General features: G+C 42.1%; 2 protein-coding genes across 3 annotated transcripts; both read right to left on the reverse strand.

The window, feature by feature from the left end:
- Nucleotides 1-1147: 1147 nt before the first annotated feature.
- On the reverse strand, nt 1148-9388 carry LOC133970177 (adapter molecule crk-like). The gene is made up of 3 exons (XM_062407044.1): nt 8893-9388; nt 6150-6748; nt 1148-4875 (listed from the first exon to the last, which is right to left on the reverse strand). Exons 1-3 carry the CDS (start codon nt 9110-9112, stop codon nt 4741-4743), a joined length of 954 nt encoding a protein of 317 aa, XP_062263028.1. The 5' UTR covers nt 9113-9388; the 3' UTR covers nt 1148-4740.
- A 1183-nt stretch (nt 9389-10571) lies between these two features.
- On the reverse strand, nt 10572-20231 carry LOC133970179 (smoothelin-like protein 2). Of its 2 annotated transcripts, none has more exons than XM_062407048.1 (13): nt 19318-20231; nt 14643-14703; nt 14416-14568; nt 14063-14203; nt 13749-13880; nt 13403-13456; nt 13163-13312; nt 12991-13053; nt 12803-12860; nt 12567-12692; nt 12371-12485; nt 12064-12215; nt 10572-11142 (listed from the first exon to the last, which is right to left on the reverse strand). In XM_062407048.1, exons 1-13 carry the CDS (start codon nt 19849-19851, stop codon nt 11016-11018), a joined length of 1866 nt encoding a protein of 621 aa, XP_062263032.1. In that variant the 5' UTR covers nt 19852-20231; the 3' UTR covers nt 10572-11015. The 2 variants fall into 2 exon arrangements, with proteins under 2 accessions (XP_062263032.1, XP_062263031.1); XM_062407047.1 differs by having other exon boundaries at nt 13160-13312; nt 19318-20229.
- Nucleotides 20232-21605: the final 1374 nt, after the last annotated feature.

Consider the following 21605-nt stretch of genomic DNA (forward strand, 5'->3'; position numbering starts at 1 on the left):
CATATAATTCCAACCGGGCTCTTTTATTTATATTTAAAAATGATGAAACAGATTTATTGTTGGCTCATATCACACTTGCCTTTAAAAAATACATAATTTTGCTAAATTAACTTGAAACCATGTGTTGGACTTAAGTGTGTATTAAACAATGTTTTTTATAAATATTGTAAACTTTAATTTGATTTTAGTTTAAAAATTCCTAGTCCCTTGTTTAGTGTTGTAAAATAAAGTGAAAAATCATAATCACTCCTTAAAGGTAAACAAGTTATTTGTCCAGTAATCATGACGTGAAAAAATTGATTCAAAGAAGTTGTGTGTATATTATTGGGTGAATTAATGGGACAAGGCCAAAATAAACTAAAAATGTGTAATTATTTTTTTTTAAATACAATTTTTTCCCTAATTTAACGATGCAACACGCAGTGTGTATTCAACATTAAGACAAATCCTGTGTGCATTCAAATTGAACTTTTAAAGTAGACAGTGACCTATTGGCTGGACTTAACATTTTGTACATTTTTTATTGGCTAGGTATATTAGCACATTACATGCTACAGAAAAAAATATGAGTAACTTCAAATGATATATTTTAATAATACTTATTGTACAATCTCCCTTTTTTAAAACCTCATACTTTTTCTTTGCTCGGTCTTCAAAGTCTGAGTGAAACGGCACAAAAGCAACATATCAGAACATTATCACAGCAAAATAGAAAATAACAGTTAAACATTATTTGGCATTGTTTCTTGAGCTGTGAACTCAATGTGATTTTGTTTTCATGAGCTGTGAAGGAGATAAGTTGCATATTGTAGAGTGATCAGATTTATCTCAAATGAAGGAATAGGGGAAATGGTTTTTAATTGCGACGGGACAGCAGCTCACAATAATGTTTTTCAATGACTTTGAAATGAGAATATTTTCCCTTAAAGGCAACGATTAGTGGGAGGTCAGCGCCATGCATGTACATGAAATACCCAGGTAACACTTTGCATGAGGGCATTAAAGCAAATATGTCAAAGATTACAAATTCAGAATGAAGAGACCTGGGAAACACAATCACGTCTTTACATTGGAAGTGTCACAAGGAACAATTTCCTATAAAATTATGCAAAAAATCAAACCAAATCAAATACACTTGACATCACACTTTGCATTTTCAGTTTTTTGTAACACAAATTTATTGTTGTTTTAAAATATTACTGAAACCCAATCACCCCATTTGCAGCAGCACTTTACAGACATTTGACTTTAGTCACCAACAGTCGTTTAGTGTTAACCGGTCACCTAAATACTACTTATACCAGGGAGGCACTCAGGTCGTGAATCGTGTAGTTCCACAAAGCTGACTTCTATCAGCATATTAATCATTAATGTGATCAATTCCAATATTTTTGCAGAGCTCAACAAACAAACACACAAACTTGGGCCTGTGAACCATGGAAAGTGTATATATAAGAGAGAGAGAGAGAGAGAGAGAGAGAGAGAGAGAGAGCTGCATATGACCCACAGATGTGGCTCAGAGATGTTAAACAAATAATGGTAAAAAAAGTGGGCTATTAATGTTCCATACAAAAAATACTTTCCTTAAATTTGAGCCCCAATAACAAAACAAATTAGTGTAAAATTTCACAATTTATAAATACATTATAAACTTAATAGGACATTTTGTGACGTCTAAAACTTCTGTGTTCTATATCGTTATGAAAACAGAAATATATTCATTCTTCTACATCTGTTTTATAATTAAAAGTCCTGCACCCTTGACCGAATGTGTAATCCAGGAAGTGATAAGGTCTAATGCTGATGACTGTGTGATGTTCTCCTTATCAACATGTATTATATCAAACTGACTGAGGTTTCAGGTCCGCTGCGACTAAACTTCTCATCTTTCTCATCCATGGGTCATGAGGAAGAGATGCATTTTTTTTAACATGGGAGGTTCTGATTCGGAAAGTGTCACAAACCAAACTTTCTCTCATTTGAAAAATGTCTCTCAAAAACAGTTATTCTCACTGGTTATTGTGTTTCAGTGTCATCACAATTTATTATGTTTATCAACCATTTCAAAACCACCTTTTAAGTGATAAATAGCTTAAACTGGCAAACACAAAAGATAATGATAAAGGAGACATATGATGCTTTTTCAGTTTTTCTTTCCTCTAGGTTTTTTTTGTGTAGTAAAGGGAGCAATCTGCCACACCCCCTAATGAAGGCAGGTAAAGGAAGAGCAGAGGCCACATTTCCTACATGGGCTGGAACTAGTTGACCGATCACAACAGAGGGAGGTCTTCAAGAGACTGGAGCTAAAAACCAATTGTTTCAGACAGAGGCTGAAAAGAGCAGCAAATCAGTCATTAGAGCCTGTTAACCTTTGACGTTAAATCAATTCAAATTATCAATTTGAATACGAGCAGAATATGTTTCCTTTAATAGCAAAACCCTGCGTTTAAGAAAGAGGCCTGAAAGCAGTTTGAGCTGAGAAACTGACTATTTAAAACTTTATTTGAATTTTGACATCATGACCCGTAGAGTTGTTTATTAATGTGAAATCATCTCGCGTGTTTTCATTGAGGAAAAAGCTGAGAAAGGGATAAACCTACAGAAAGTGACAATCACAGCATTTTAGTGGCAGAAGAAATGACAGTGGCATCATGTCTGTTTTAATGTTTTTAAATATAACATTTTTAAACGAAAAGCATAGTGTTTCAGGTGTGTTTTGTTCTTAAAGACATTTGCAGCTGAGTCATAAAAAAAAATTGCTGGAAGACAAATAAAATCCCTCGTTCTCATCTTCTAAAAAGGGCCCACAGGGAATCCTTCCATCCTCCGCCACAGCCTGCTCAGTTTGTTCTTTCACACTGCTGCGTTTGAAGTCATCCATGTTTGCACCCGATAGTTTGAGAAAGAAGAACATAAAATAACAGGCAAAGGAAAAAAGGTTTTCTACAGTATTTAGCATGTAAGGTGTGTATATTCATATAAAGTCAATTCTATAATAATATTTTCCACTTTTAGTACAAAAAAAGAGGACTTGGTTCGTAGTGTGGGTAGCATGTAGTAAGTTGGTGACGTCTTCATGCGAGGCCGACTCTCCTCCTCCACGCCACGTCAGGAAAAGTCTTTGATCGTTTTGCTCTGAGGTTCAAAGTCTGGCACTTAAAAAAAGAAGAAAACCCACTGATTCATGATTCTGTGAGAGAAGCTGAGCGTTGTGTCTCCGGTGTGCAATCAGTTCTTTTTCCCTTCTGTGTATGAATGAAACGAACCATCCGGGGATACGCAGGAAGGGGTGGGGGGGTGGGGGGGGGTCGACTCTGCTGTCTAACTGTATGTGCAGTGCAGACTTCAATACTGGGGGATGTGAACTAGGGTTTGACTGATATCGGTCACTGGTGCCAGATACAGCTGGAACTGTCCGGATCAATATTCAAACTAGAGCCGGACTGAAGCATCAGCTGACACAAACCAGCCGATATGAATCTTCCTCAGACGTATTGTTATCTTTCTTTATGCTCATGATTGAGTAAACAATGCAGTAAAGATGTGCATTTGTGTTTATATTTGAAGAACAATTGTGTATGTCTTTGGTTGTATTTTCTTTCTAGCCTCGATTACATTTCTTCGTCATAATAATTTGATGGGGACATTATCCAAATCACTGCCAATTCTTAAAAAATATAAATGTTTGTCAGGTGACATCTTGATATTGAAAGTTTAAAAATTTAAAATATTGGTATTGGCAACAGCCCTTAACAGTCAGACTCTAATTCAAACTATTTCATTTGTCAATTTTCTTACCTTTTACACTGAGTATCTATCATCGCCTTCTACACCAATCATACCGGATTAAATTCATAGAGTTAGAAGCTTCTTTCGAGGGGGAACTCACTAAGAACCCTGGTCTTTGATACAGAAATTGTTCTAATGTCAAATTGTTCACTTCTACAACTGTAGTTTGGTTGCATAGATTTAGATAATAATCAGGGAACTGGAATCTCTGAGTTTCTCCGATTTGATGCAGCCTTATTGAAATGAAAGGGACTGTTGGGCCTTGGCGGAGGTGTGTTCTCCACCCAGTGCCATCCCAGTTGAGACTGCTGCTGGATCTAGTGTGTAATAAATAATGCCCAACACATAGAAACAAGACAAAAACGGTAGAGCCTTGTGCTGTATCGACCAAACACCCAAACTCAAAGTCATCATTTACCAACCAGGTTAGGTCTGAGTGAACCTTAAAACAATTTTTTACATCTACGCCTGCCCAACAACAATTATACAAAAAGTAAAAAATAAAATGCGTTGAAGTTACTGGAAGTTGTTGGCCACCATGAAGCTACACTCGGCTAAACACACCTCTCTCTGTAGTGGACAGGACAGAGGTTAAGAATTCCCATGTGTGTTTTCAATTTATATTTGACACCAATAAATATCCATAAAGGTCACCATCTACTTGCTGGAAATGTTTCATTGCAGGTTTTTGAAGACTTGTGAACACGGTCGAGGAGGAAGACAAAACTGATGTGACGTTGAATTAAAAAAAGAAGCTAACATAGGCGAACCGATATCAGCCTAACCTTAGTGTAAACTCTTAGTGTGACAGACGACATCAGCCATCACACGTTTTGTGCTGGCAGGGTCAGGAGCGCCTCATTGGTTTTACTCGTAAGTTCATATACTGTGTGCTTGTATAAATCTTTCTGAACACGGGGTGTGCGCAGGTGATGGGAGCGCGTGTGCTTCTCAGCTCTCCTCATCGGGCTGCTGCTGTTCCAACAGGCGCACGTGGGTGAAGGGGAAGTGGCCTCGTTTGCCCTTGCACTCGCCCTCCCACTGGCCGTTCACGTTGATCTTGGTCACTTTCACCATGTCTCCCACCTGTGAAACGACAACACCAGGGTTGAATGCAGAGATAGAAATGGAGCTGACACACTTCCCCCCCCCCACTTTGAATCTTAACTCCACCGTCTAAATCTGGGCAGACGGCACAAATATACTTTGTCCCACTGAAACAACAGCAGAGGTTCATAATCACAGTCGGCTCCATCTCACACAGCAGCACCAAATATAAACCGTCTTCCATTATTCTTATATCAAACAAAATGGTGGCGTCTGCCTTTCTTGAGGAGACTCAAATAAACGAGGTGGCAAAGAGAAAAAGAGAGAGAGAAAGAGAACAACTGACAGCATGGGAATTTAAGAGATGAGATGAAATACATTAATAAAATATAATTCAGCTGTAAATGCATTTAATTTAATTCAGCTTTCTTCTTAATGCAGTTCTCTGAGTTGAGAAAAGCCCCACTATTTAGAAAGGATTACTTTATTATTGAATGAGTTATTCAAAAGAAAATAAATTAGCAACTATTTTATTTACTTTCCTGATATAAAAATCCTCTGGGTTTCACTTCTCTAAATGTGAGTATTCCCGTTTTTGTTTATCAATAGTAAACAAAAGTGGAACACAACACGCACATGTCCAGGACACTCAGGTGAGGATCGGTGCCAGAGTAGAAGTCTTCGTCCTCTACGTGCATGGCTCCTCTTTTTCATCCTGTGATTTTTGTCTTTTTCTAGTTCCGCTCCCTTCGAGTTCTGTGGACATTTTCTTGATATATTTATTCTCACATGGCTCACTAGGACATTTTGCCAGGGCACAAGCAGTCCTATTTGAACCAGCTGCCTTTCGCTACTTATTTTAAACTCCATAAAAATCCTTCTACTTTAAAGATGTAATCCATGGAGTTTATGTCTTTTGTCTTTATTGACCTCCACCACTGTTTCCATTTTATTCTATTCCCAACAAACTGTTGATTTATCTACTCTGAGAAAACAACTGAAGCCAATGGGCCTCTTTTCATCAGCAGTAATGAATGTACCATTCACATTAATCCAGCATATAGAAGACTCATTATACAGGATCCATGTCTGTCCTTCTATATAAAGACATCCCACTGTGAGTGTCTTCATGTGCACTGTCAGCTTGCATTTGTAAAGAGACTGTGTGTATGCTCACATGCATGAGTGAGCCATTAAGGACCAGGACAATGTAGGCTGCCTCTACTGTTTCCTAACTGACACCAGAGAAGTGAAAGAGGTTAATAGAAAGACAGTCTTGGAGAGAATGAATGAATGGAGGGTGGGATAGCTACCTCGAGAGCGAGCGCCGTCTTGTCGTAGGCGTTGGGCACCCTCTTCTGAATGGCTCGAGCAAACACGGGCCCATTCTGCAGGTTGGGAAGCTGAGTGCTGACTACAGGCTGGGCGTACTGGCCTGGGTCCCCCAAAGGGGTGGGCGGCGAGGCCCCTGTTCCGTCTGTGCTAGCTGCTACCCCTGCAATTTGCCCCCCCTGTCCTGCCCCAGCAGAAGGGGGACCCAGACCGGCATTGGTGGGCGAGGCAGGCCGGTACTTCTCCACGTAGGGCACGGGGATCATTCCGGCTCGGCCCTCCTGGTTCGCGGCATTCCACCATTGATCCTCAGGCTTCTCCAGCACACGCAGAATGTCACCCTTGCGGAAGGGGAGGTCCTCATCATCATTGCCCGGGAAGTCAAACAGTGCCCGGACAAACTCGGCCTCGTCCGGCTGCACTGGGACACCCACAGAGGGGACGAAGCCTGTGTGCTTGGCCTTGCTGATGGGCTCTATGAGTGTAGTGGTGTCCAGATAGTGGATCTTATAAAACTCCAGCAGGGTCGGCAGCGCCTCAAACTCCTGATCCCCGATCCGAAACCGAGGAGGAGCCAAACCTGGCAGAGAAAAAGGGGATGTTATGAATTTGTTGAAAGTAAAACAAAACAATCAACTAAACTGTGACATCTGTGGACAGAACCTGAAGGTACATGATGAATGGCAGCACAGACCAACTCTTACAGACGTTGTAAATGTCTGATTCGTTCCACCAATCATGTCCTGTTGGTGGAACGAACGGGCAGACTATAAGACCAAAGGCCCATTTGGCAACTTCTCATTCAGACATTTACATTATATACACAACAAACATACATGTTCCATAATAATCTGATGTCCCAGACAAGCTGTCCTTGTGACAGCAAGTGAACAGATGGAGCTCCAACATTATCACAGCAGGGGTTCCATGAGCCTCCCAAATACCCTGAACAAATCTAGTACAGGGTCACAAACAGGAATAATGTTATGTTGTTGTTTTGCCGTTTGCCTTACTGGAATGAATGCAAAAGTTTGCGGTAATTCAGTGAGATGCTCTGATAATATCAGATAATACTGACATATTACAGGATAGAGCTTCAGCCATTAGTAGTAGTGTTTGCCAGCCAAATATCACCTTTTTGACACGATTCTCGCTGTAGAGTCGTGTAACGTACACAAGATTAATTTGTATTTAAAAAGTCATTGTTGTGTATTCCTGGATTGATTTATTTGTAAATCCGTCTTCAGTGATGAAAGCTGGAGGACAAAAGAAGTTCTGTGGCATTTGTTCTCTAATATATTTGTTTTTCAGAGGGTGAAAGTTGCTCACCGATTCAAGTCTTAAACACGAATGAAGACATGTGACTAACATCTGCTGTAGGTCACTAACATCAGTGTTAAATAGAAGAAGTAACAAGGGATATTCTCCATCTTGTCCTATGTTGGGACGGTGTTCAATTAAAAAAGACAGAGTTAGTGATGTCTGATCTTCTGCGCGGCCACATGGCTTTCACAGAACTGCCATACAAGCCGGTAGCCAGTCAGATTCACCTTTAGCCTCTGTGTACCATCAGGTTCGACCTGTAGCGTTGATAACGAGGTCGAAACACTTGGTGACACGAAGGTTATGTCCATATTATAACATCCGCTGGTGGCTGCCAACATGTACCTGAGCAGAAGACCTTCAAACGGCATAGTCGGCTTCTTGTCCTATATTCTAAAATCATTCAAAATGCACTGCAAAATAAATCTAACTTTGATTTCGGTCCAACACATCGATCACTTAATGTTGTAATACAATAATATGATTCCTAAAGTAGTCCCCGATTGTTGATTTGCAACCAGATGGGAACTACCCGATCTTCAGGAAGCTCTCAAGAGTTGAGCAACAGCCACGAGGAGCTGGAGGCACAGCGGCGGCAGAGGCAGACCTGAGCGGGGCTGTGTCTGTGCACCAGGGCAAGATCACAGACATTCCACAGACGCCAATCTGACCAGTCATACTCCAGTTGTGACAGCCCAGCTCCATTCATCCCTCCAGCCGGAGCAGGACCCAGCCCACCTCCCTGCACCTCTGCCCACTGAGCTGCTGCCTTCACGCGGACACACCACTGTGTGTTCACAACCTTACAACATGTTTAACGGTTCTATAATTCGAGTGGTTGTTTATGGCTTGCTAGCTAAAAAAAAAGTTTCACCAGACTCCATGTAAAAAGTGCCTAACTTTAGCGCGAGTTGGCTAACACACACTTTCAACGTAACTTCCACTGTCTACACAGCCAGGTTCTGTTTACATGCATTGCACAAGAGGATCAGAATATATGAAGCTAAGTGGATACTTTCAATTTAAAAGAGTTGGAACTTAAGTCACATTTATGCTTTAACCAGAGGAGCTAGCTCGTTAGCAACACCGTCCAAAGGAGCGGGGCGATGAGCAGAGCACATGTTAATAAAGTTTTAATTCTGTTCAAATTTTTGCAGAACATGATGTTAAACACATGCCGATTTCATGAATACACTCCGATTAAAAGTACAATTACATAAACAGGTGCTAGAGTGACCGTATCCTGGCGAATTGTCTGCGATCGTTTTGAAATGGAAATTTTGTCAGTGGGGTTTGGTCGGGATGGGACTAAATCCTGGAAATCCAGACGGGGAAAAGGACAAATCTCAGTAATGAAGTTGATGGGCGTGCGGGTGAAGCAGGCGAAGCAACGGACGTTACCTGTGCCGGACTGTCGGTTGTTGCTGATGCTGTTGATGATATAATGGGACACTTTGGAGTTCTCCGACACGGACAGTACGTAATCCCCGGGGCTGGTGATCGAGTCCCGCACCAGGAACACCCCGTGCCGCTGCCCCTGGAGGAGGGACACCCCTTCCTGGCGGCTCAGCCTCCCCCAGTACCAGCTCCCTCGGTCTTCTGCGTCAAAATTCCCGGCCATGGCTGCGAAATCCCGTCCGAGGCGTCAGGCCTCTGTCTACCCGCGACTCATACACAAAACTTTGGGTTCGACTAGCGCAGCCCGCCCGGGGAAATGATGCTAACGCGTTAGCAACTTCCGCTAAAAGGCATCGAGGCGTTGGCGCGGACCGAGTTGACGTTGAGGCTCGAACACGGATTCAATTCGGTCGAAAACGTTAAAATCCAAGAATTGTTTGAAAACTAATGTGCAACAAGAAAGTCCGGGACTGAAATGGCGGATCAGGGGAAACGTTGACCGCATCTACCGGAAGTGATGCCTGGGCCACGGGAAGCGCTGCGTTCAGGGACCCTTCAGAAAAATAACTGCTGCAAATCAAAGCCGACCACAAACCGACTTTATTCAACGAGTCAAATGTTTGTTTTAATTTAAATCCTCCTCCGTTGTTTCCTGAGCGTCTGTTAAATACTTTACTTTACCGAGTGTAAATACTTAAATCTAAGAAATGACTCAAAGGAATGTATTAGTTTAAAGGATCCAAGTGCTGTAGGAGGATTTTCCAACTCGTGCGGAGCCGTAAACGCAACACAATTAACCAACTAATTAAACTTTTCTGCAGATTGGATTTGATCTAAATGAGATGTTTTATAAAGATCTCAGAAAAGTGTCTTTCTTTACATCATACAAAGTTTCGATATCAGTTAAAAGTCTGTTGGTGATTGGGCTTCTTGAAATAGTTCAAATGAAAGTATTAGTTACAACTTAGGCACTGTGCACTAAACAGATTGCACCAGTAGATGGCGACGTAAACTCGCAGTAAAATCTGAAGCTCATTTCAACAAATCTTATTCTGAAATTTTGAATACATGATTTAAAAAAAAAAGAGCATTAAGACAGAATCATACCACTCTTTTTTAATTCCCTTATTTTGCTTGCACATTTTCTCAAGAAACCTGTCACTAACAATTGATTCATTTCTCAAGTAATACTGTTTAGACCATAAAATATCAGCATTTTATTATCCTCACAGTCTATGAAATATCAGAAAATCTATCCTTTTCACTCTATTTAGGTGGAGCCTTAATGAATTTGATTAATGTGATTGACTGCTGTGAAAAAGGAGTGTTGTAAAAACTGATCCGTTCAAGTTGCTCAGAGCCATTTGCTGCATCTTTGAAAGTCAAAACACCCAAAATTTCATTTTAAGTAAATTAAAACTAATTAAAATTCCTGAAAATCTACCCAAACAGTTCGTGATTATGTTTGAACTGATACGTTATAACTGCAGCTGTGTCATTAAAATGTCAAGATTTCGATTTTTAAATGTGTTCTTGTCCCTTTTGTGTCAAACGTTGTTGTGTAGAAACACCTTCAATCACCGCTATTCAGTGTTTAATATTTACAGTATCAAACTTATACTCTACGTCCTGATCGTCAGTCTTTGTTGTGCAGTCGGTCAGAATCATAAAAACGAAAAGAATCATTAGAAAACTGCTTTATTTCAAGATTCAAAAGGCAAAACTTCCATTTATTGTTCCTGCAGCATCTCGACACTTCATAAATCTCTCATATGTAACTTCACATCCCTGGCGACAGCCGTTTCACAAACTATTAACTTCTTCTTTCACTTCCTTTTATTTTCTTTTATTTCAAAAAGCCTCTTTTGTAAATACACAAGCAATCGGGGCCGCACGAGTCATAAGACAAAGCATGATTAGAATCAGTTGTCGGCAATAAATACTGAAGGAAACGAGGGTGAACACACAAACACAGTATAAAACTGATCAAATGAGACTGAAGGGATTTGAACAACAGTGGTTTCTTATTGCTTTACATCGTCAGAGGCTGATGTCAGGCTTGACATTAATTCATCATCACTGTGTTTAAAAAACATCTGGACTTCTTCATTGACTCTGATACAGAGTTATTCAAACTGCTTCAGGTGGCTGTAGAGCGACTGGACGTATGTGAACACACACATGGGGTCAGGCCTCTCTCCCATCACCATCATGTCCTCCACCTCGATCAGGCGGAGACAGTCGGCCTGCTGCCTGGAACAAGAAAGCACGATGCGGTCATAAAGATGAATAAAATATAAAGTGATTCAAATGGAATAAATAATAGATATGATGAAACAATCAGTTATTTTCAAAGCACGTCCTGCTTTGTGATGCAGTTAAACCAGAGCCTGTTAATGTTGTTCTACCAGGATTGGCCTAAGTTCCTCGAATGAGCAGAAGTCGAGTTTGTCAATGGAGCCAAAAAGCTAAAATAAGGATTTACTCGAGCTCCTAGAAGAAAAGGACATTTTATTTAAATTTGACGAATAAAGAATCGATTATAGTTCAACATTTAAATACTAATGTTTTGTTTTTGATGATCATCTAAAGGAGGATGAGGATTATCATCGTGTTTGACAGGCAACAGACAGAAAGTGTCTTGTGCTACATGACGTCATCTTATCTAATTGAACTATATCTACTGTCTATCCTTTATTTCAAATCATAAAGAAAATGAACAGTTTTAACTAGAGTGTCTCTTACACAACCCAGATGTAGTGAGGGTGGAAATTCCTTTATTTATATTAAATATTCTCTGCTTTAACATATCTTCATGTTGCCATGCACATCTGTGACTGGGCCTCAGCAGCCTCACAGATCTGAACTCAAGAAATTCTAGACCTGAGTTTGTTTTGAAACAGACTTGAGTCTGTTTTGCGTTAAGACTCAAATACTTTCTGATATAAGTTGTTTAAACTCTTCGGGAGTGTTTTAAAGTTGGTTTTGGCCGTGTTGCATGATCCCACAGTTCAGGTTTAAGTTCCTCAAATTTCATTTTCCATCACAAAACTTGCTTCTGCCAGCAAACTAAACATCTTTCCTTCTGTAAATGTGAATTACCTGAGTTACAACAGCAGAAACACACACTCACACACACACACACACACACACACAGTCCCACACTGGGCTTACTCTGCAGTGGTGAACGCCAGCTCTAAGTTGTGTTTGCGGTTGGCGGAGTTCAGTTCGTTGTATTCGAACTCCAGAGGGAAGAAGGAGTGAACCAGGGCACAGAACGCCATGCCGTCGCTCCAGCTGGACGAGAAGTTCTGGATGTCGATGTTCTGAAAGTGAAAATAACACAGTTCAGTGTTCATCTCATGAACAGGGACACAGACATGTCCGTGAAAGGCTCATATTGGTAGATGTTTATTGGCTGATCAATAGCTATAACATAACAGATTTAAGATGTGTATTATCTTATTCTCAGTTTTCATACCTGATATCCAATCGTTTTCGAGCGGCACCACTCCAAGAGAATCTGTTTGATCCCCCCGGCGCTGGAGACTCCGAAGCTCTGAGAGCGTTTCAGTTTGGGCTTCGAGTCCTTCGGCCTGTTCGAGAGAAAATCAGCTCGTCACTTGAGCCTCTGGCTGGATCAGGATCAAATGGAGAAATGCTTCAGTCCCACTCACTTGGTCGGTTCTGAGTTCATCCTTTCGAAGAGGGCTCGTTTGGCCTGAGCCCCGTTGGAGCGGGGGAGTGTCTGAGACTTCATCAGGTCCTGTTTAAACTCAACTCCTCCAGGTTTGTTTGTCTTCCTGTGAAGAAACAACAAGTCGCCCATGTGGCTTTAAACAGACAGAGACACAGCACCAGTCAAACCAAAGTGAATGAGAGGTCAAACACAATATTCATGGTAGAAACTCACTTGTCCAAATTAGGTGAGAAACCAGATTTAATGATGGATTTTGAGGGAAGCAATTTTTCTACATTTGGAGAAAACAAACAAAATCATTAAATAACAAAAACTAAACATTCTAGAGCGGATTTAAAAAGTTGAAACCGTCAGTGAACTGTTTCTCTAAACAGGCCTAATGAGGGTGGGGTGTGTTTTACCTGCAGGCTGAGGAAAGCTCACACTCCTCTTCAGACTGGGACTGGGCGTTTTCAGAACTGGAACTGGATCAATGAGGAAAAAACATATTTTTTGAAGAGATGAAAGGGAATAGAGGGAATTGAAAAAATATCTACGACTTTTACTCCTGAGTCAAATCCTGAAACTCACTACGTTTAAAGGGATACTCTCCGGGTTTCACTGTCGGGTCCGTGGACGCTAACAGACCCGGAGACGACTGAGCTGCTGAAGCTGAGGACGAAGACTCTGTGATGGGTTTGGTTGATGCAGGAAGAGGAAGGTGTGGTTTGGGTTCACTAGCGTCTAACAAAAAAATAAATTAAGTAAATTACAATCTACAGATGAATTTGAATCAGAAAACATCAGGATATTGCAGCCATGAGATGTTCCCACCACGTCTAAATGGATATCCTCTTCCAGAACCCGGATCCTTTGCTCCAGGTGAAGCTGCACATGAGGAGATGGAAAACAGGGAATTTAGGCACAAATGAAGTGAAGAGAAAATCATAATATGATTTTAAGATGTTGCATTTGAGTGTTTTTGAGTCTATATCATGATTGAATTGAACAACCATTTTTTTAGGGGGAAAAGTGTTAAAATTGTCATTTGAAGTTGACGGTAAAATAAAATAAAATAAATAAGATAAAACTAAATCTAAAAAAAGCTCAAATAATTTTTAAATGTTTGTCCCAGACGACGTGTCTTCACTTGCTCCCACTATCCACAGATGAAACCTACTGGGAGCTGGAGCCTCTGCAGCTCTGGGCTCTGCTGCAGGACCCTGAGCAGATCTGGAGCTCAGCGGAGCCTCAGGAGCTGGTTTGGTTTTCATGGCAGTGACAGGCAGATGCGGCAGAGGCTCGTCAGCATCTGAAAAAGGGAGAATCCGGATAAAGAGTGAAGTCGAAGTGTGATGGATGTTAAACAGCATCAGACACTGAGACTCTATTAACGTCTATGAATTATATCTTCATCTCCGTGGAGGGCGACCACCTGGGACGAGACTGGACTGAAGCAGCTGCATCCATTAGAAACTGAAATCCTCCACTCACCACATTTAGCTGCAGACTCCACTGGTTTCACTGGAGCCACAGAGGCTGGATACTGGGAGACAGAGGGAGCCTCGGAGCAGCTTTTTGTCATGGACGTGAGAGGAAAGGAGGGTTTGTTCAGAAGAGCGGATTCTTCCTGTTCTGAAAGAGAAAATGTGGATTGAGTTCTGAGGAGCGAAGATAAACAGTATTTTGACATGTGACATGAATTATTACAGATTTTCAACTATAAATGCACAATAACTTCCCCTGTATGTAATAAACTATTCGTTGATTTATAGTTCTTTATTCTAAAGCTGTTTATTTGATTTTTTATAACATTTAAATGGTGACGTGACCTTCAGTGAACCAACCTGTCCCTGCCTGTGTCTCCGCTGCAGTCTGAGGGGAACTCGTGGTGACAGGAGCTTCAGGGTTTGGTTTGGTGACGGAGGCGAGAGGCTGATGAGCCTGAGGAGCAGCTCCATCTCCTCCAGCTGCATCACCAACATCCACTGAGGAGCTTTCTGAAACAGCAGGACCACAGGTGAGCTCTGGTTGTCAGGTGACTGGTGTGAAACCTGTCAGACCATCAGCCCACCTGGTTTCCCGTTCTCCTCTGGAGCTGCCGTGACTTTCGTCTCTCCCTTTGCATCAGTGCCCTGCTCAGGAAACACGAGAAGTTCAAAACATGGCATTCTTAAAAGGGTGGAGAGGTTTCATGTGTAGGTCCAGGACTGAAAGAGGAAACCAGAGTAATGGAGGACTGATGTGATACACAATATTATCCTCCTATGAAGAGTAAGATGATTTATACTCATGCACAAAGAGACGTGCAGGGATGTTTTCTTGTTTCTGTTCACTTAATATCAGCATCATTTTTACTTTGTGTAATAAGATAAGATAATTGTTTTGCATTTTTAACCAATTTCTCCGAAAGCAATTGATGGATCTTGATAAAAACCTGCAGGTTTATTCAGGGAGCTGATATCAGATTAATAGAATTTTCTGGATCCTTGGAAAATATGTATGTACTCCATTGAATGAGATTCAGGTACTTCAATATTGATTTCCAATTCTCCGCTCTGAACTTTTCAAAGTGGTCAAACCAGCTTTCCATCGTTTGGCTGAAGCTTGAACCCGTCACGGGAGTGAGTGATGCAAAGTGAAAGTGTGTTTGCCTCAGCAACACTGATCCACTCACAACAAACAAACAGAAGTCTCTTGTCGCGCTGCAGAGATAACAATAAAGTCTGTTTTAAATCTGTTGATGTGTGTGTGTGTGTGTGTGTGTGTGTGTGTGTGTGTGTTTGTGCTCCTCAGCTGTTCACTGCTGAAACCTTCTCCTTTCATGACAGCTGGAGCCAACAAACCCATGTTCCCTCCGAGAGCCTGTTTTAGATTTTGCAATCAGCCCCTTTGCAAGAGTTTCCGCTCAACTCCTCTTACATCCCGATATAGCCCCAAATGGATGCTTTGGAAATCAGGGAGTTGGACTGAGCCGCTCAACCAGCACCTCAGTATATCAGCCAGAAGCTCCGTCCTGCATTTAGCCCCCCCACACCCCTCTGCAACCCTCTGCTTTCCAGAGACATGCAGTTGCCTGGCAGCCTCATAATAAAGCCGCTGCACTCAGTCCGTCAACTCGTCACCACGGAGGAGATAAGCACCGCGGTGATCTGTGGGCTCCAGGAGCAGCAGCGTGGTATCACCGTCTGACCCTGTTAATGCCTTCAACCTCTGGGTTTACATCCAGGTCGACTCGGGCTGCTACGAGACATGTTAACATGCAGACGTACACACACACACACACACACACACACACACACACACATCCAGGCACGTGCATTGGTGAAGAGGTGAGAGGAAAAAGATCCTCGGGGTTAAACGATGAAATAAAATCTAACATTTTAACATTGTGACCTTTATGATTGCAAATGTCAAACACTAAACCAGCTTTAACTTTTCAGCGAGTCGATGCACACACGTCCCCCGACCAGACAACCTGGAGACAAATAAAAACCCAGACGACCAAGTGTTGCATCTTTTTTAAGCTTCAACATTTTGACACGATCAACGGATTTAACAAGTTTGTTGAAGGAGAGTTGTTCCTCTGTGGTTTCAGTTCTCGCTGCTTCTGAGCATCTTTTCATTGAGCTCCTTGTTTTTCTGTTTTAAGGTCAGGACTTCACTTGGAGTCCAGATCATTCATGCTCCAGCGCCGAGTGGCACAGAGAAGATTAGCTGACAGATTGCACAAGCACCTGTCAAGATGTGCTCCATTCAAGTTGCCGGAGCTAATGGAGGTCAGATATGAGATAAAGGACGGGAAGAAACAAGTTGAAGAGTATCATGGAAACCAATATAACTAAGAGTAGAGCATGTACTTCTGTAAAAAGTCCAAATGTCTCTTTAAATTCAACCAAGTTGCACTGATTTTTTTTCACTGATAAATATGAATTATTCCCCGGAAAATGTGTTGAAAATATCAAAAATGCAATGTTAAAGAAAGTGAAAAGTAAGCTGGCTCAGCCCATTAGAGTTTGTTGGCTTCCACCAAGTGTCATGGAAATCTGCTCAGCAGTTTTCATCTGAGATGAAAGTCACATTAACTTCATACGATTCATCGGAGGAGGACGGTGACAGATTTTCAGGAGCTGGCACCTAGTGGACATTAGTGATATGACATCATGAGACGTTTTGGCTTCAGCTTAATGGAAACATGAGACATGGACATTTGATAAAAGGCACAGTTTCAACTCAGAGACATCAGTGGTGTTGTGCCGAACTGTTGTCCGTTTTGGAAAGTTACAAAAAACTATTGGATTCCCCAGTCAGGTCGACTATCGCTAGCTGAGCTGTGCGGAAAAATATCAACAGCTTAAAAGCGACGATGAGATCAAATTTATTAATTGAGGGGGCTATCTAGTTGTACGTCAGAGTGGGGTGGGAGGGGGGGGCGGGGGGGGGGCTGGGAAAAGACTGGCGGACCTCAGCGGAGAGGAATGTTGGCAGGGCGTGTGTTTCGACAGGACAGCTGGTCGTCCTGCTCGGGGTGTGAGACATAAACGGAAAATTGACTTTCCACTCGGGGATTTCGAGAGGTGGAGAGCGAGTGGAGGACGGGAAATTATTTATACACACTTAAAGTTTACGTGTGAGTTACGTCATTAAAAAGGCAAAAAAACAATTAGCTTGACGAATTATCAGTCTGTCGGCCGATATGAGCCTTTCATGGACATGTCTGTTTCTGCATTGATGTTAAATAAGTTATATTTTACAGAATAAACAATGCAAACTTATATTCCTCAGGATATTTTCTTGAATAAATTTCCATTTGTTTGGTTGCATTTTTTTTATTTATACCATAATAACAAAGTTTATGCCTAGAATGTCCCATGAGTTTGCTAATGTAGGAATCAATGCAGTTTTCTTCTAAGTATAGATGGGCCTTGATATCTGTATTGGAAATTCTTTACTCCTCAATATTGGTTTCTGCATCGACCCCCAAAGACCCATAGCACTTGGGCTGTGATATAAAGCAGTGCACTCTCTCTGTTTGTGGCCAGTGTCTCAGTCCTAACTTGAGAAGCAGGTATCGATTGTGAATGGATAAGTTGGACTTGCACTTCTCGCCCCTCTGCGTTCACACGGCTTGTTTTCACCGCACGCTGTTTTACAGATGAGCTGAAGTCAGAGCGTGCTGAGCCTCCAAAGAGATGCAGTCTGAAATCACTCACCCAAAAATACCCGTGGCCTTTGGAGGACCTGTGGTTATGGAAGCAGGTCATAGAGGGCTGCGATGTGGGGGAGGGGTCATTTTTAAGATTTAGTAATTTTCCAAATAAATAGAGTTACTTGTATAATTTTGAAAGTGTTATTAATATTAGTCCGCAACTCAAGGTATTTCCTGGCAGGTGATGCAGAGCCTATAAGTCGGTGCTTATACAATGCCCCCCCCCCCCCCCCCCGCAGAGGTTAAATATACATTAGACAAACATATTGCAGAGTCCTCAGATTCTCGCCGAGGCGCCTCGCCACAAATCCTGATTCTTATAGACTGAGGTTTTTATAGAAGAGGTATAAACTGAGTTCCTGAGCCCGTCTGATCTTTACAAGGATTATTATTTTACAGGCGCAGCTTCCCTTACACTACTGGGGACGTACACATTTACAGTCACGACATTTAGGCAGAGGAATGTCACCCCCGTGTTGTGATGGATGAGAGGCCTGGTGTCTTGATGGATGATCTACACAGAGCTAAAAACAATGTGCCCAGGAGAGGAAGATGACCAGGGTCAGGTGCGACAAATATTCACGGTACAAGTTTTAAAAAAAAAGTTGCCCCTCGAAAGTCGGGTTGGATTTCCTCGGCGTGGTCGAGTTCTCCGGATACTTTGGCCAAGTTCAAGAAGATGTTGTCACGGCAGCTACTTGATTCATTTCAGTGAGGTCACTGTGTTGATGTAACGTGGGTCAGGAGGAAGAAAGTTTCACTGGGTTTAAAGAGTAATGTGCCTGAGGTCAGTTCAATGTTAATCTCACTGTTTTTTTGATGGAGGATTAAATGGTTTTCACTGGAGCCTGAAGCCGAAAGTAAAACACCTTCCATACCAATAAATCAGCTTTTCAATAAATGTTTTTTGATTACGATCCATTAATTATTCACTGGGAAATAAGAATGTACAAAAACAACCTGTCCTATCTGCCAATATTAAAGAAAGTAAAAAATAAATCCTGATTCCATCCCCTGAATCTGGATCTGCACCAAAATGTAATGACTTCCTTCATGGAAACAAACAAACAAACAAACATAATTTCCTTGATGCAGGTAAAAAATAAGAAACAAACCAAATTGATTAAACTTAAATTAGGAAAATAAACATTTGACCTAACATATAAACATAAATATAATTAAATCTTATGTCTGTGAAAGGTTTGCATCGGCCGACTCATACACTGGTCAGACTCCAATTGTCACTGGGATAATTTAACAGGGTTGTAAAAATGACAGTATAATAAACCAAGGTGCTGAGTGGTGGCATCTGATAATCCTTCACACTCATGCATGAGTCATTAGGAGGAAGCTGCAGGTGAACAAAGACAGAGGGAATAAAACACCATCTTTCTCACACCGTTGTTCACCTCGTTGATGGTTTTCACTGCTGATATAATCAACATTCACTCCCAGTAGAGACGCTCGTCTACCTCGGTCCCGTTGCAGCTTGTAACCAGTTTTATTTTGTCTGCTGTAGAAAAGCACAAAGTTTACTCACGTTGAGGTCAGCTTGTCTCTTTGCTCTCCATGGAGGAGGTGCTCGGGTGATTCTGGAACCAGCACCAGGAGCAGGAGGAGCAGCAGGAGCAGGAGCCTGGCCCGATCCTCCACTGGACCCAGCTGGATCAGAGTATGAAGACAGACTCGACAGGCTGTCTTCTGACTTCCGAGACGTGAGCAAACCCCCCTTGTCTTCCTGGGTCTTGGATTGTATCTGTGCATGTCCATTCTCTAAACTCCCCCCCTCGTTCTTCCCCTTCACTTCAGCAGGACTCCTGTCGACTGTTAGCCCGGCGATGCCCTCCACCAGGCGGCTGAGAACCTCCAGCCTGGCTCTGAGCTGCAGGTTCTCCTCCTCCAGCCGGGTCACCGCCTCGGCCAGGGGCCCGTTGGAGACGCACAGCTCGTCTATCCTCTGTTCTATACGCTGCTTGAAAGCACTGACGTCCACGTGCACCTCCTTCACCGCAGCCTGCAAGGTGGACTTGAATTGAACCAGGGCGTCCTGAACACCTTCTGTAGTGACATCCATGATTCAGATCCCAGAGTTTCCAGTTAAGAACCAGGATGGTCGACAAGGAGCTCACAAACCGAACCTTCCTACTTGTCTTGTCTTTCCTCTACTCACTACTTCCCACAGAGTTACCTGCAGGGCTCCATGTCAGCTCTCCAGTAAACTTCAAGATCCAAATAGGTTTTGAAGGGTGACTTGAGGGGGGGGTGGGGGGTCATAAGATACCTCGGTTCTAGAGTCCCATCAAGCTCCATGGAGGACTTCTCTCATCGTGCGTATTCTCTTACTCTCTCCTCTCATCTGGTCAAAGCAAGAGGGGCCGTTATTTATAAGCCACAGAAAACTCATGCACACAGTCATCCTGGGAAAAGAGATTACGTACAGACCGGGCAGATCAGGTTCTCTGAGTGAGGAGGAGCAGCGGCGTGGTCACACTAACCTTCCAAAAGGATCCTGTTGAAGTGGCAGAGACGTTCCTCAGTGCTGCTGCATCTACGATGGGTTCCCTGGACGTTCACCCCTCCTGCCCCTGCTTCCCCCCCCCCCCTCCCCCTCCCCCCCCGAGCCTGGGAGCAACAGGTTCGACTCAGTATTTGGGGACATGACAGCGGCGTGAAAAGAACCAAAATAGGGAGGAGGGGTCGGGATTATTAAAATATGTTTGGTCTGTTTGCTGCAGGAGGCGCAGCAGATTCCTGGGGTTCATTTAAATATTCTAAATGTACCACGGTCCAAATAAAGAACCACGTTTGACAAATAAAGGCTGTGATTGTAAATACAGCAGTTTGAGTAGATTGAAGCTGTTTTTGAGAACCTGCACGCAACCCATGTGTTGAGAAAATCTGAAAATTAAGTTTTATACCATTTAAAATAAAAACCTAAAACCCTTTAAGACTCATGGTGACAACACGTCACGTTTACCTGCTTGTATTAGTTTACTGCTCATCACTGGTTACCAGTCAGCGAATAGAGATGAGACATATCACCAGTAACCAGAACCAGCAAGTTTGTTAAATCTCAAATTAAATGTCAGCTGATTATCACCACACCAACTAATCTCTTTGATTGTGTAGTGTATTTCTTAAAATACTACATTCTTAATTCATATAATGAATTTACTGGATGTTTTCATTCAACTGCGAAATTTCCTCATTTGTCCATTTTCATTCGTTCGCTCAAGTTATAACTGTGGATCTCACCCGACGTAAAAAGTCAGAAAATAACTGTATTGTACATATATAATGTATATTCATAAAATATGAATGTATAAATATAAACACTGAATAAATAGTCTGTAATGTATGATACAGAGTTAAGCAGACGCTCATTACACCACTGTCTCTGACTCTGTGAACTCCTGGTGTCAGTTTCAGCCTCCAGCGCCCCCAAGCGGCCATGTATTCACATTACAACTGAATGCACCACAACCAGACACTGATCACATGTAGGTACCTTTTTATTTAAAGCAACACGAGGCATCTTTGACTAAGCGACAGCGCCCTCTGCAGCCACATGGGGGGATAACTTAATGAGGTGGTTTTTAATGTTAATTTGATTGAACCTAATGAGTCTTTAAGGGGATCTACAGTTCAGCTTTACTCTTCAACCTGCTGCACCTGGATCAGTCAGTTCCACACTTCTCACAGGAGCTCGTACACACTCACTGAAGTGAGACACAACAAACATGAGGAGGTGAAGAGTGGGAATGAAAGGAAACAAGGAGACACAACGTAAAGACATGACAACACAGGTGAAATAAAGCAGAGACTTCC

This window comes from Platichthys flesus, chromosome 15, assembly GCF_949316205.1.
Source record: "Platichthys flesus chromosome 15, fPlaFle2.1, whole genome shotgun sequence".
NCBI classification, from domain to species: domain Eukaryota; kingdom Metazoa; phylum Chordata; class Actinopteri; order Pleuronectiformes; family Pleuronectidae; genus Platichthys; species Platichthys flesus.

Coding starts and splice junctions, on each gene's coding strand:
- LOC133970177 (XM_062407044.1), bottom strand. CDS start 9,112: ATGGCCGGGAATTTTGACGCAGAAGACCGAGGGAGCTGGTACTGGGGG. Junction 6,749..8,892: donor CAACCGACAGTCCGGCACAG/GTAACGTCCGTT, acceptor TTTCTCTGCCAG/GTTTGGCTCCTCCTCGGTTT. Junction 4,876..6,149: donor AGACGGCGCTCGCTCTCGAG/GTAGCTATCCCA, acceptor GTCGTTTCACAG/GTGGGAGACATGGTGAAAGT.
- LOC133970179 (XM_062407047.1), bottom strand. CDS start 19,851: ATGGATGTCACTACAGAAGGTGTTCAGGACGCCCTGGTTCAATTCAAG. Junction 14,569..14,642: donor AGAGGAGAACGGGAAACCAG/GTGGGCTGATGG, acceptor CTGCTGTTTCAG/AAAGCTCCTCAGTGGATGTT. Junction 13,881..14,062: donor GGAGTCTGCAGCTAAATGTG/GTGAGTGGAGGA, acceptor TCCCTTTTTCAG/ATGCTGACGAGCCTCTGCCG.